The sequence below is a fragment of the Orcinus orca genome, chromosome 2 (genome assembly GCF_937001465.1).
Source record: "Orcinus orca chromosome 2, mOrcOrc1.1, whole genome shotgun sequence".
In the NCBI taxonomy this organism is placed as follows: Eukaryota; Metazoa; Chordata; class Mammalia; order Artiodactyla; family Delphinidae; genus Orcinus; species Orcinus orca.
Window position 1 is genome coordinate 138,684,358 of NC_064560.1, and position 14,581 is coordinate 138,698,938.

Consider the following 14,581-nt stretch of genomic DNA (forward strand, 5'->3'; position numbering starts at 1 on the left):
AACAGGTCTTTATGCATACCTGGAAATCTGTTAAGTGCCTCACAGCTGCGCAACCTATGCTACAGAAAATGACTTACATGAATTAGCTCCTGGGATTTTGGGGATTTACTAATCTAAAGCTTAGATCAGAGAATCTCTGTAAAGCCACTGAAACTGGTCTAACTTCAGTTAATTACCCTACAATAGTCTCTAAGTGTTCAAGTGAAAGGAAGAGTCACACGACTCTCACTTTAAATCAAAAGCTAGAAATGATTAAGTTTAGTGAGGAAGGCATGTCAAATGCCAAGACAGGCTGAAAGCTAGACTGCTTGCTCCAAACAGCCAAGTTGTGACTGCAAAAGAGGAAAAGTTCTTGAAGGAAATTAACAGTGAAAAGGCGAACGATAAGAAAGCAAAACAGCCATATTGCTGATATGGGGAAAGTTTTAGTTGTCTGGAAAGAAGATCAAGCCAGCCACAAGATTCTCTTAAGCCAAATCCCAATCCAGAGCCAGGCCCTAACTCTCTTCAATCCTAGGAAGGCTGAGAGAGGTGAGGAAGCTGCAGAAGAAAAGCATGAAGCTAGCAGAGTTAGTTCATGAGATTTAAGGAAAGAAGCCATCTTCATAACATAAAAGTGCAAGTGGAAGCAGCAAGTGGTGATGTAGAAGCTGCAGCAAGCTATCAAAAAGATCTAACTAAGATCATTAATGAAGGTGGCTACATTACACAACAGATTTTCAATGTGGACACAACAGCCATCTATTGGAAGAAGATGCCATCGAGGACTTTCATAGCTAGAGAGGAGGAGTCAATGCCTGGCTTAAAAGCTTCAAAGCACAGGCTGGCCCTCTTGTTAGGGGATAATGCACCTGGGGACTTCAAGTTGAAGCCAATGTCCATTTACCATTCTGAAAATCCTGGGGCTCTTAAGAATTATGCTAAGTCTACTCTGTGCTCTATCACTGGAACAACAAAGCCTGGATGACAGCACATCTGTTTGCAACATGGTTTACTGAATATTTTAAGCCCCACTGTCAAGACCTATTGCTCAGAAAAGATTCCTTTCAAAATATTACTGCTCATTGACAATGCACCTCGTCACCCAAGAGCTCTGATGGAGATGTGCAATGAGATTCACATTGCTTTCATGTCTGCTAACACAACATCCATTCTGCAGCCCATGGATCAAACAATTATTTCAACTTTCAAGTCTTATTCTTTAAGATACATTTCGTAAGGCTATAGCTGCTATAGATGGTGATTCCTCTGATGAATCTGGGCAAAGTATAGATACACTGAAAACCTTCTGGAAACAAGAAAACCATTCTAGATGCCATTAAGAACAATGTGACTCATGGGAAGAGGTCAAAATGTCAACATTAACAGAAGTTTGGAAGAAGTTAATTCCAATCCTCATGGATGACTTTAGTGCAGGAAGTAACTGCAAATGTGGTAGAAAGCACAACAGAACTAGCCTGAGGATGGGACTGAGATAAAACTCAGTCTCAAGATAAAACTTTGAAGAGGAGTTTCTTCTTGTGAGTGAGCAAAGAAAGTGGTTTCTTGAGGTGGAATATACTCCTGATGGAGATGCTGTGAAGACTGTTGAAATGAGAACAAAGGATTGAGAGTATTATTTAAGTTTAGTTGATAAAGCTGTGGTAGGGTTTGAGGGGACTGACTCCAATTCTGAAAGAAATTCTAGTGAGTAAAATGCAATAAAACATCATTGCATACTACAGAGAAATCGTTTGTGAAAGGAAGAGTCAACCAATGCCATGAACTCCCTTAATGGTCTCACTTTAAGAAACTGTCACAGCCACCCCAACCTTCAGCAACCACCACCCTGATCAGTCATCAGCCACCAGCAAAAAGACTATGAAGTGCTGAAGATTCAGATTCATGGTTAGCATTTTGGGGCAATATTTTAAATTAAGGTATGTAACATTGTTTCTTTAGACATAATGCTACTGAACACTTAACAGACTGCAGTATAGTGTAAACATAACCTTTATATGCACTGGGAAACCAAAAAATTCGTGTGACCCGCTTTATTGGGATATTTGCTTTATTGTGGTGGTCTGGAACCAAACCCGCACTTATCTCCTGAGGTCTGCCTGTACACTTTCATTTTTAAAAAGCAGTTTCAGGTTTACAGGAAAATTGAGTGGCAAGTACAAAGAGTTCCAATATATCCCCTTCTTCTCCCACCCCCACCTCGAGTTTCCCCAAGTACTGACATCTTTCATTGGTATAGTACATTTTCTACAACTGATGAGCTAATACTGATACAGTGTCATTAACAAAATCCACAGTTTACATTAGGGATCACTCTTTGTGTTGTACATTCTATGGGCTTTTGACAAATGTATAACATGTATGCACCATTACAGTATCATACAGAATACTTTCACTGCTCTAAAAACCCCCTGTGCTCCACCTATTCGTCCCTCCTTGTTGCCCTGCTCCCCACCTCCACCCCTGGTAATCAGTAATCTTTTTATTGTCTCTTTAGTTTTCCCTTTTCCAGAATATCATATAGTTGGAATCATAGTGTATGTAACCTTTTCAGATTGGCTTCTTTCACTTAGCAATATGCATCTGGAGCTCCTCCATATTTTTTCCATGGCCTGATAGCTCACTTTTTATATTCAAAGAATAATATTCCACTGTGTGGATGTACCACTGCTTGTTAATTCATTCACCTATTTAAGAATATCTTGGTTGATTCCAAATTCTGGCATAAATTCCGAGTTTATGAATAAAGTTGCTGCAAATATTTGAGTGCCAATGTTTGTGTGGACATACATTTTCAACTTACTTGGGTAAATGCCAAGGATGGTTTGATTCTATGGTAAGAGTATGTTTAGTTTTCTAGGAAACTACCAAACTGTCTTCCAATGTGGCTGTACCATTCCCACGAGCAATGAGAGTTACTGTTGCTCCATATTCTTGTCAGCATTTCATGTTGTCAATGTTCTGGATTTCAGCCATTCTAATAGATATGTAGTGGTATCTCATTGTTTTAAGGGCAATTTAATTCCAAATCCTATAGATTAAACCTACAGACATATCTGCATGTAAGCACAAAGTATAGAAATATACATAACTATATTCTGTACCATTTTTAACAGCACAAAATTGGAAATAAACTAAAAGTCCATCTTCAGGATACAGGTTAAATTATGGTACTGACATGTAATGAAATCTGATGCAAGGAGTTCAACATTTTCTAGTATTAGTATTTTCCAACTTTATGCAGCTACCTTCCTAAACAAAGTTTGTAATGCTTTACCTTTTTTTTTTTAACATCTTTATTGGAGAATAATTGCTTTACAATGGTGTGTTAGCTTCTGCTTTATAACAAAGTGGATCAGCTATACATATACACATATCCCCATAACTCTTTCCACTTGCGTCTCTCTCCCTCCCATCCTCCCTATCCCACCCCTCTAGGTGGTCACAAAGCACTGAGCTGATCTCCCTGTGCTATGCAGCTACTTCCCACTAGCTATCAGTTTTACATTTGGTAGTGTATATATGCCCATGCCACTCTCTCTCTTTGTCCTAGCTTACCCTTCCCCCTCCCTGTGTCCTCAAGTCCATTCTCTAGTAGGTCTGCATCTTTATTCCTGTCCTACCCCTAGTTTCTTCATGACCATTTTTTTTTTTAAGATTCCATATATATGTGTTAGCATACGGTATTTGTTTTTCTCTTTTTGACTTCACTCTATATGACAGACTCTAGGTCCATCCACCTCACTACAAATAACTCAATTTCGTTTCTTCTTATGGCTGAGTAATATTCCATTGTATATATGTGCCACATCTTTGTTATCCATTCATCTGTTGATGGACACTTAGGCTGCTTCCATGTCCTGGCTATTGTAAATAGGGCTGCAATGAACTCTTTTTGAATTATGGTTTTCTCAGGGTATATGCCCAGTAGTGGGATTGCTGGGTCGTATGGCAGTTCTATTTTTAGTTTTTTAAGGAACCTCCATACTGTTCTCCATAGTGGCTGTATCAATTTACATTTCCACCAACAGTGCAAGAGGGTTCCCTTTTCTCCACACCCTCTCCAGAATTTATTGTTTGTAGATTTTTTGATGATGGTCATTCTGACTGGTGTGAGATGGTATCTCATTGTAGTTTTGATTTGCATTTCTCTAATGATTAATGATGTTGAGCATTCTTTCATGTGTTTGTTGGCAATCTGTATATCTTCTTTGGAGAAATGTCTATTTAGGTCTTCTGCCCATTTTTGGATTGGGTTGTTTGTGTTTTTGATATTGAGCTGCATGAGCTGCTTGTAAATTTTGGAGATTAATCCTTTGTCAGTTGCTTCATTTGCAAATATTTTCTCCCATTCTGAGGGTTGTCTTTTTGTCTTGTTTATGGTTTCCTTTGCTGTGGTAATGCTTTAACTTTTTATTTGATAGGTTAGTCCAATGAGCAAGCCAGGCAAGGCTGTTTTAACATAGGTATCAGAAAGTAATCAGTCAGGTATACTTTTAAGATGAGTATTTTACTCATACATGCTTTTATACAGATTAGAAATATGCCAACATGTTAGCAATGATTTCTTCTCATTAGACACCTAATATGTTTTTATGCTTCCTTAAACTTTACTTTCCACACTAAGCATAAATTACTTCTATAATCATAAAAATATATATATGGAACTTTTTAAAAAGATTCTAGTTTTAAGTAAAATTTTAAAATTAAAAGAACAATTCCTTCTTAACCAATATAGAAATATTTTCTATAAACGTGACATTAACATAAAATGAAGAAAGGCATTTCAGATGTAATCAACATCTTCCCAAGAATTTCAAAATGTAATTCTATACCAAAATTAAATTATATTAATTTTTATCCATCAATATCCTTTTTCCTTGTATAATCTCTCATTCTTATGGCTTGACATATACAATCAATATAATTCTATGGTTATTTTACAGGCAGAAGACAATTGTGAAAATATTCTTTTGAACAATTTTAAACAGTTTTAATTCTTCTAACATCTTTAATTTCCTTATTCTCTTTCTACTTTTGTTTCTTCCTTTAGAACTGTAATTCTTAACACTTTAGAACCCATCATTTCATAGAAGACACGTCCTACAACAATGTTTTTAAATTTCTTTAAAATAGTAGTGTTTTTCACTGATTACCATCAAATATAGATATATTCCCACAGAAAATTCTCCTTCCACAGAATCACAGATTGCAAAGCCTGAAGTAACTTCAAGCAATTTTGTTTCAGGCATGTGAGATATTATCATACCCACTATACAGATGAAGTAAATAACGCCTAGAAAGTTCAGTAAATTATTCAAGGTTATCTAGCTATTTAGTGATGAAAGAGTGAAAAAAAAGATCAGGACAAAGTCCTCGTTTTTCCTTGCAGCACTCTTTCTACTACAATGAAGACCAAGTTATAAATCTCTGAGAGGAAAAGGAATAAGATGGTAACTAGGTCCACAGTATGCTGAGTGATCCTACATCCAGAAATTCCTCCCATCATAGAAATTTCTTCCATGCTTGTTAAAGGCAGCAAGGAACCTAGCAGTATACTCCACCTTGGCCTCAGCTGTCTACAAGTAGAGAGCATGAATTCCTCACTGGAAGTTTGTGAAGCCAATATAATTGTATAATTGTAGCACTGAAGATAAGCTACCTAATTTTCCATGTTTATGAGTATATTCACTTAGTAGAAACTATATCAATTAATACATGAGTTCTGTAAAGTGAATCAGAGTTCTACTTCTTCAATTCTGTAAAGTAACGGTTTAAAATTATTGATATCAACAGTAAAATAAACTACATGAAAACAATAATGTAAGACACATCTTAATAGCATAAAGTGATAACACAGCATGTCATCAGACTCCAAGTATTACTGAAAAAAAGGTTTTCCAATGGAAGTTTTTCATTTAACAACAAAAACCAACAGATAAGAAAACAGTGTATTTATATACATTGTTACTAAGGACTATAAACGTATTGCCCCATACAATTCTCATGATTTTAAAGAGTACATACCAACAGTTTTTTGCCGTACTATACTCCTCGCCTTTTCCGTTCCTGGGGAACCAGTGGTTGTTGCACTTCTCTGTCTCATTGGGGCTTGGCCAGGCTGATCACGACTCCATCCTCTAGAAAATGACTTGTCAACTGAAACTTTTTGAAATTCATGTCCCACTCCTAGAAATGCAGATTTTCAATCTCAGTGTACCGTCACCATATCAATAATCTCTTTGAATTATGTGTGCCACTTTGCCTCAGACTCTTAGGTTTACTCATAAAGTAACTAGATAAAATGCTTGCGTACTATAAGGTTTTTCTGAACTTCATTTTCATGTTCCAAAACTGAGGCAGATTTTTAAAAATACAACATCAACAATAAATGATTATAAATCCTCTACCACCCACTTGCTTCATATAGAAGTGAAATATTTGGACAGGCAAAAAAGGATAGAAAATGAGCTAACCAGAATCCATCCTGTGGTGGAAGTTACTCTATCTCTACCTGCCAATAATAGCCACTTGGAAAATAAACAGTCCAGGAAAAAGTAGTTTGGTCACACACTTAGCACTCTGGACTATTGTTAAGTATGAAATGTGACTCAGATGTAATCTCTAGATTGCAACTAATTATTAAGAGTGAAAAATACTAGCAAACCCAGAATTATAAGGACATGTTTTTATGATATAATCACTATGTTACTGTCCCTCTCCAGCTTTTTAACATTAGGCAGGTATATAATCCACATCCAGGGAATGTTTGCTTTTGTTAAAACTAAGAAAATGCTTTTAAAAGAATTTCTCACACAATTCTTTTTAAATAAGAGTAACATGAAATCACCTTCTATGTTTCAATAAAAAATTGTGTATGATAAAAAGGGGGCTTCCTTGGTGCCGCAGTGGTTGAGAGTCTGCCTGCCGATGCAGGGGACACAGGTTCGTGCCCCGGTCCGGGAAGATCCCACATGCCGCGGAGCGGCTGGGCCCGTGAGCCATGGCCGCTGAGCCTGCGCGTCCGGAGCCTGTGCTCCGCAACGGGAGAGGCCACAACAGTGAGAGGCCCGCGTACCGCAAAAAAAAAGGAAGAGTGTTTTATAACACATTTTGGTTAATTATTAAAAATAAAATATTTAAGATTCTGAATTATTTATGTAACTTTAGCTAGATATGTACAGAATACTTTATTTCTCATCAAAATTACTGTTGAATTTAAGGCTCTTCAAGAACAATTACAAGGTACCTACATGTTTCACTGCTGAAAATTTTAACCTTCAGCGTAAATTAAGGAGGGAATAATTAAGAGAAAATATAACTTTTACCTTCACACCTCTCCCTGGCTTGATTTTCCCAGACCAAATTATTTAAACAAATTTATATGGAGCACCTTTGTGAACAACTCTTACCTTTCCCTTTGTGCTTTTTTTGTTTCTGTTCACTCAGCTTATCCAATGGTAAATCACTGAGATCCAAACTATATAAATTTCTAGCTAAAACTTTAGTTAGTGTCTCCATAGTCAGTGACCATTCAGTGGCTAACTCTTCCCAATAGGTCAACGATGACAATACTGAGAGTAAGTCATCCCAAAGTTCTCGGGAGATGTACACATTTAGATTTGCTTTAATCCAGGCAACTATAAGAGTCTATAAAGACAAATAATCAGAAATAACAGTGAAATATATTCAAAATCAATTATTAAAAAATTACACCAACAAGCAGAACTTTAAATCATATAATATCCATGATATCCTTTCTTGGTACATAATACTTATAAAAGTAATTCAAACACTCATTAGTACCTACTATAAATTTCAACAACTGCCAATTCCCAACATTCTGGCATTAGGACAAGTTACCAAAACTGAAAAGAAATCTCCCTAAAGTTTAACTACCCTTCATGCTGCATTATGTTAATGTTAAATAAATGTTGTTTAAAAAGACATAAAAGTCTCCACACTATTAGGTGTTGAAATTATTGAGTAGTTAGTAGTTATTGAACTAAAACAACAAAACCTACATTCTCAAATTAAAGATGGGAATCACTAACTATACAATTTGAATATTCTAAAACCAAAAAAAATTACTAGAGATGTATTTAACTTACTGAAATGTGTTTTTGAAAACTTAAACGTAAACTGAAGGATAAAATTAAATTTCATTTTAAAGACACCAGAGGAATTAAAGGTGTTCTGTAACAAATCCAATCACAGAATAAAAAACTTATTCATAAAAGGGCAGAAATTACTGACCAGGCTGCACCCCTGAGACTTTATAGATTTCTACCAAAGATATAATCCTCCTATTGAAGAAATAAGTCACAAAATAAAAGTTTTTCAAAAGTTTAACTCAACCAATTTTACTAAGGAATTCACATAAATTTATACATTAAATATAAAGATAAAAATGACCAGAGTTTATGAAATAAAACAGTAATAACGAGTGGTCCTCCATTTAGTTTTAAACATTCAGAGTACAAAAAAGTTATTCCACGTAGCAAGCTAAAATTTTACCTTCCAATAGCGCCCACCATTGCGTTAGTTCTAACCATGGCGGTGGGGGTGGGGAACTCATGAAGTCAAGAGGAGTTTAGATAATAAATGTAGCTGGTTTCAAAGACTTATACACTACCATCACAGAATTTTAGGTGAACCAGCATATCTGGGGAAAAAATAATCATTTGAATGGCTACACTAATGGGCAAGAATGGGAGCTGAGACAGCTTTTATCCTTGACATTAAGAACCATTTTATCCATGTATTTGTATTTAATGTGTCATCTTTAAAAAAATACTACTTTGCTTTCTATTTTCCAAATAATCCATAATACATTTAAAGTCAGTGCTGTATCCTTAGGGTGGAAAACACAGCATATAATTCCTATATAATCAACTACCACTGATACTTCAAATGAAGACGTGAAGAGAATAAAGTCTTCCAGAATAGCATGGTAAGAAAGAATCGTGATTTACTACTTTTTCTTTACTACAGAACGACTTAAAATCTTGTTTTTCTAACAATCCCAGAGACCAGGAAACTCATAATAGAAACAATCAAGCCATTATCATGAAGCCTTCTGGCAGCTTTTTGCAATCATACGTAAGTGTACCACACAGGAGATAAATATAATCAGCTTGTTTTAACACTCTTTTCACAGATCTGATTGATATTTCCTCTATTAGGTTGTGAGCTTGTATGTATGGCAAATAGTCTATTTAGATAAGCAACTTTTATTTGGCTCTACAAAAAATTATTTAATATGAAATGATTTCTGATTTAAAGCTTTCTTCCCAGGTAGTAAGTTCAGGGCTCAATGAGTCTTAAGAAAAAATACATATCTATCCACCTATTTATCTATCTATTTATTTATTTTTATTGCCTGGAAAAGTGGTCCTGCAAGTCGACCTGCCAAGGTCATATTTTTTTTCCCCTGGAACTGTAGAAAAGCTTGTGACGGCATCTTCAGTACAGACTCCGTGACTCTGAGCAACACAAGCAGCATCTGTTCCCTTAAAGTAAAAAAATTAATTAATGTTTCCTTTTTGCATATGTTTGCTTTTGGTTAATGAATAACTTTCAAATTAATATTTGTTATAAAAATGTTATTACCTTTCAATAACTCAAATACCAAATATCTTTCAAAATTTTAGAATTCTTTGAATATTAAAATATAAAATTCCATTTTATAAATCTATCCCAGCCATTTTTAAGCCATTTCTCAGCCACAATACCTCTCACCAAATAAAAATTTATACAACAGCTGATGAATTGGGAGTGAGAATATGGAGACTGCTCCCATCCCTCCACCCCACAAATCAAATAGGTGACCTTAGGGAGCTGTCTGAAGAACACTCATCTGTCTATACAATACAATTCTACCTTGATACCTGTCCATCTCATCCATCTTTACAATATGGAGAACAACTGCACATCTAGAATTGTACCAGGTTCAATTTCAAAAATTATATGATATTTTAAGGCTAACAGATCACAATGAGCCTGACAAGTAATCAAGAACCATCACTCTATTGCTTCTTTCCATCCTTTTTCGTTTGGCCATCTTTCAATTCTTTATCCTCTTTGTGTACTGCAAGTCAAGCCAACCCTATTATATTATCCTTATCTTGCCTCTTCCTCCTAGATGCTTAATATTAAGACCATAAAACTACCTTATTTGCACCTGATAATTCAAAAACTGATGCAAACACATACCAAAAAAAAAAAAAAAGTCTGACAAGGGGATTTCAGTTGGGCGTATAGTCAGACTAACAACCTAAGTCTATCAAGCCTCCTCCTCTCTGGCTTATTTGCAGGCCCATTCTAGGCATAGCAATATGTGGGACAGTCCATGTGAGAAATGCGGCAGAGGCAGCAAGAAATCCCAGATCTAATATCATGGTTTTTCTGGGAAGTAAGTGCAGAATTAAATATAAAAGTATCACTCAATGAAAAATATCCTGAATTTATTAACCAAACAAACGTATGCATTCAACTCATAAAAATCAGAGGTAACATGTTTTTAACCTTAGGCTTCTAGCTTCACTATATGAAATGAAAAGCCATTTAAAGTCAACCACATATTCAATAAAGAATAGGTTTTCCAAATAAATCTTTCTGATTTGTGGTCAAACCATAATTCACTCATATATTATTAGATAACTTTTCACTTTGTAATACAATAATGATTTTAATTCATAAAGTCTTATAAATTCAATGTAAATATGTGAGAAATCTTTCATAATGCTATGACTTCAAGGGAACTTATAAAATTTTTAAAAATTCTAAAATTGTGTTCCACATAGCAAGTCTCTCACTTTAACCTGGACCAACAGCATTGATTAAAAGCATATAAAAAGAAAAAAAGGGGAAGGACTAACAAAAGAATGGTCAGTAGGACCACAGTTCAAATTTATGCTGTGTGAACAATGATAAATTACTTAATCTCTTTGTGCCTAAGAATCACCATGTAAAATTATCTACCTCATAGGGTGCTACAAGGATTAAGAAAGAAAACAGATGTAAAAAGATTAAAAAGATACCTGACACAGAAAAAGTGCTCCAAATCAGTTAATAACTACTTCTAGATGTAACTATATCAATATTATGTTAATCAAGTTTTTTCAAAATAAAACCATTTTCCCATATGTAACAAAACACCAAGTAGGCATATTCTTTGACTAAGTACCCCCAGTCTTTAAGAATGACTCAAAAGAGGAAAACTGCATACATACAAGGATGTTCATTATCCTTCCCTCCTCCAACAACAAAATAAGTAACTACATATCCAGCAACAGGTGATTAGTTAAGAAAATTATGGTACATATATATGGCATAATACTATGTGACTGTGTGTGTGGTTTGGTGAACCAGATGTTCACCAAAGGGCAAACAATAATTACCTCTAGAGAGTGAGCTATCGGGCAACTTTTATTTTCTTTTTAAAACTTTTCTTTGTTTGAATTTTACAATGAACATGTATCATTTTTACAGAAACCGAAGAACGGCTCTTCTCATCTCTCTAAAAGGCCTCTTTTTTCATTCAATTAAACAAATATTTATAGAGTATCAATAATATATGATACTATGTTAACAAATGTAGGAAATATAAAAACAAGACAACCAGTATATATACCTTTCAGGGCATCTCAATTCAGTGAGGTAAATGGACATTTTACAAGTAATTTAGGAACTAAGACAATTTTGACAAGATCTACAACAGAGGTACAAATACAGAATGAAAGGAAGTGAGCTGAAAAAATAAGGCTATGTGGAAAAAGGAAGGTAGATCTAAGGACAGTTATGGTAACAATAGGAAAAGATGACAGGAATCAGACACTCTAAAGAAAAGTTCAGACTGTGCTCGAGAGACAGCAATTTGATAAAGCTGGGAGGTAGGATCTCATTCTGCAGGGTGGAGCTTAGGCTTGAGATAGGGCTAGAAAAATACTCAGGAGCCTGACTGTACAAAGCCTTGAATGCCAGGTTGAGGAATCAGGCATTTCATACATTCAGTCATTTACTTATTCATTCATTCACCCATATAAATTCATTTATTCATACATGCATGCCAGTATTCATTCCTGGGGGTGGCGGGCAGTGGGGGAGGCCATCACATGCCCACTTTAGAAAGATAAACAAAGGCATCTTGTGGCAGTTTGATCAAAGATGTTTGAGATAAAGTGAAGGAGACCACTGTGTCATCATGATTATTACATAAAATATTATATTTATTCACTCATTCATTCAATAATAGAAGCCTGTACAATATTGTTACAAGCCCTCTTCACAGGCACTATTCCTCTAGAATTTACTATGCTCATATACACAATAAAAAAAAAAAGATAAGTATTTTTACCAAGTCTTTTTGTCCATTGATACTTGCACAACCATGAACCGATAAATGTTAAGAATTCGTTTACACATATCTGTGTGCTCATCCAGAAGATTTTTTATCTCATTTGCAGGTTCAAGAAGAAATATGTTTGAGGAGTTTATAATAAACACCTAAGATAAAAGAAATCATTAGTGATTCGTTACAGAATTTCAATGGGAAATTACTTATTCAAAGGGAAAACAACTCAAGATGCTGATCACTAGGTGATCTACAGCAAACTTAAAAGCGTTAGACTGTAGGTTAATTCTAACCCTGCTTCTACCACCAGCTTAATATTGGAAATTTAAGCTCATTAAATCTATTTTTATGTTTATCTAGACAAATATAAAATTACTAGTAGGCACCTGAAAAAAATAAGCCAAGTGAAAAACAGCATTTTTTAAAAGTGAGGGCGCTTTAATATAACCACCTGATTGTCGTCATAAAATGAAAAGAACAATAAAAATTAAAAACCGTTTAGGATAAAAGATGATACCTCAATCAAGATGGACTTTCTGAATGAGGTGTTCAACACCATCTATTCTCTTTTTTCATGTTTATTGACTATGTGTGCATATCTGTTTTGGTAATAACAGACTGCATATTATTATAGTACTACTAATCAGGGTTCATCAATATGTATCTTTAATTAAATTCATTATAATCAAATCATTAATTGTATTTTGTTACTGAGGAGAAAGTTGTTATAAGGGTGACAGGTATGTGCAAAGGTTTTCAAAGACACTTTGGAGGAACAGAACATTACATCTATTGTGAACCTAGGACATTTACATCTTCTACACCCATAATTCTGATTTAAATCCCCTGGATGAACTCCATGGCAAAATACAGTTGTAAAATCATGTGAGAAAAGAACATTAAGCTAACTTTAAAATTGGGAAAAGAGCTGACTCTGTAAGTCTAACAACACTAAGAAAAGCAAAAAAGATGCACAAATAACATTAGAAATAAAATACGGACATACCTACATAGCCAGTAGAGAATTTTAAAATGATAGTTCAGTGAATAACTTTATGTCAATAAAATTGAAAATTTAAAAAAATGGATTATTTTTTAGATAAAACATAAATAGCCAAAACTGACTCAAGAAGAAATACAAAAGACGTATATATCAATACCATAAAAGAAAGTGAACTGGTAATCAAGGTATCCCTGATCCATCCCTAAACACCAGGCCTACACTGCTTTATTGGCAGAGTTTTGCCCAGCCTTCCCAGTAGATGATCCCTATTTTACACAAGCTGTTTCAGAGACAAATAAACTACCCAATTTATTTTTATAAAACAATAATCCAGTTATCAAAAACAGACAAGGACTACATAAGAAAAGTAGAGAAGAGACCAATATCACTTATGAACATATAGACAAAAATCTTCAAAAAACAGCAGCAATTCAAATTGATCAAAATATAATACTTTATGACCAAGTAGTTATTTACCCCAGAAATGTAAGGATGCCTTGACATTGGAAAAGTCTATTAACATACTATATCCTATCAATAGATTAAAATGGAAAAAAGTAGGATCATCACAATGCATAAAGAAAAAGCATTTAGCACTTATTCATTATTTTTTTTAAATTTAGCAAACTAAGAAAAAAGGTAAAATTCCTTAATCTGAAAAAGAATATTTATCAAGAACTACAGCAAATGTTATAACAGCAATTGAACCTGAAAAGTTCTGCCTGAACCTGAGACATTTGGAAGTAGTGCCAAAAGCCAAGAATAAGACAAGGGTACTCAATATCACCTCACTGTCCCGGGAAACCCAGTAAGCAAAGGTGGCAGGGAGCAGAGAATGGATATAAATATGGGTGACTTAAAAAAGGAAAAGCAAAGCTCAATTATGTAGCAACATGGAAGAAAACCGTTCCAAAGAAAAGGAAAAGCAAGTTTAAAGGACCGGTGAGAGCCGGCCTAGCATATCTGAGGAACAGCAAGAAGTACAGAGTGAAGTGAGGAAGGGGAAAAGCAGTGGGAGATACGTTGAGAAACAGCCAGAGCATGTGAAGCAGAGCTTCTCACACTGCCAGTGGTGAGGGAACAGGTTTTCCCCCCCAAGTCTTACAGAACAATCCTATTATAAAATACAATTTAAAAAATGAATAGGTAAAAAAGGAAATGAAAAAAAGACTTTTCATCAGAATCAAGAGACATTAAATGACTTAGTTTCTAAACTCTCGCTC

The 14,581-nt window shown here is 34.9% G+C and overlaps 1 protein-coding gene across 7 annotated transcripts in view; it reads right to left on the reverse strand.

Moving 5' to 3' along the window:
• RALGAPA1 (Ral GTPase activating protein catalytic subunit alpha 1) overlaps positions 1-14,581 on the reverse strand; it is a 222,333-nt gene that overhangs the window by 123,631 nt on the left and 84,121 nt on the right. For all 7 annotated transcript variants that reach the window (XM_033428377.2, XM_049705925.1, XM_012533079.3 and 4 more), the window contains exons 13-16: positions 12,359-12,507; positions 9,383-9,512; positions 7,413-7,650; positions 6,028-6,189 (exon numbers count right to left, since the gene is read on the reverse strand). In XM_033428377.2, coding sequence (XP_033284268.1) covers positions 6,028-6,189; positions 7,413-7,650; positions 9,383-9,512; positions 12,359-12,507 — 679 coding nt within the window. The remainder of the gene's footprint in view (positions 1-6,027; positions 6,190-7,412; positions 7,651-9,382; positions 9,513-12,358; positions 12,508-14,581) is intronic.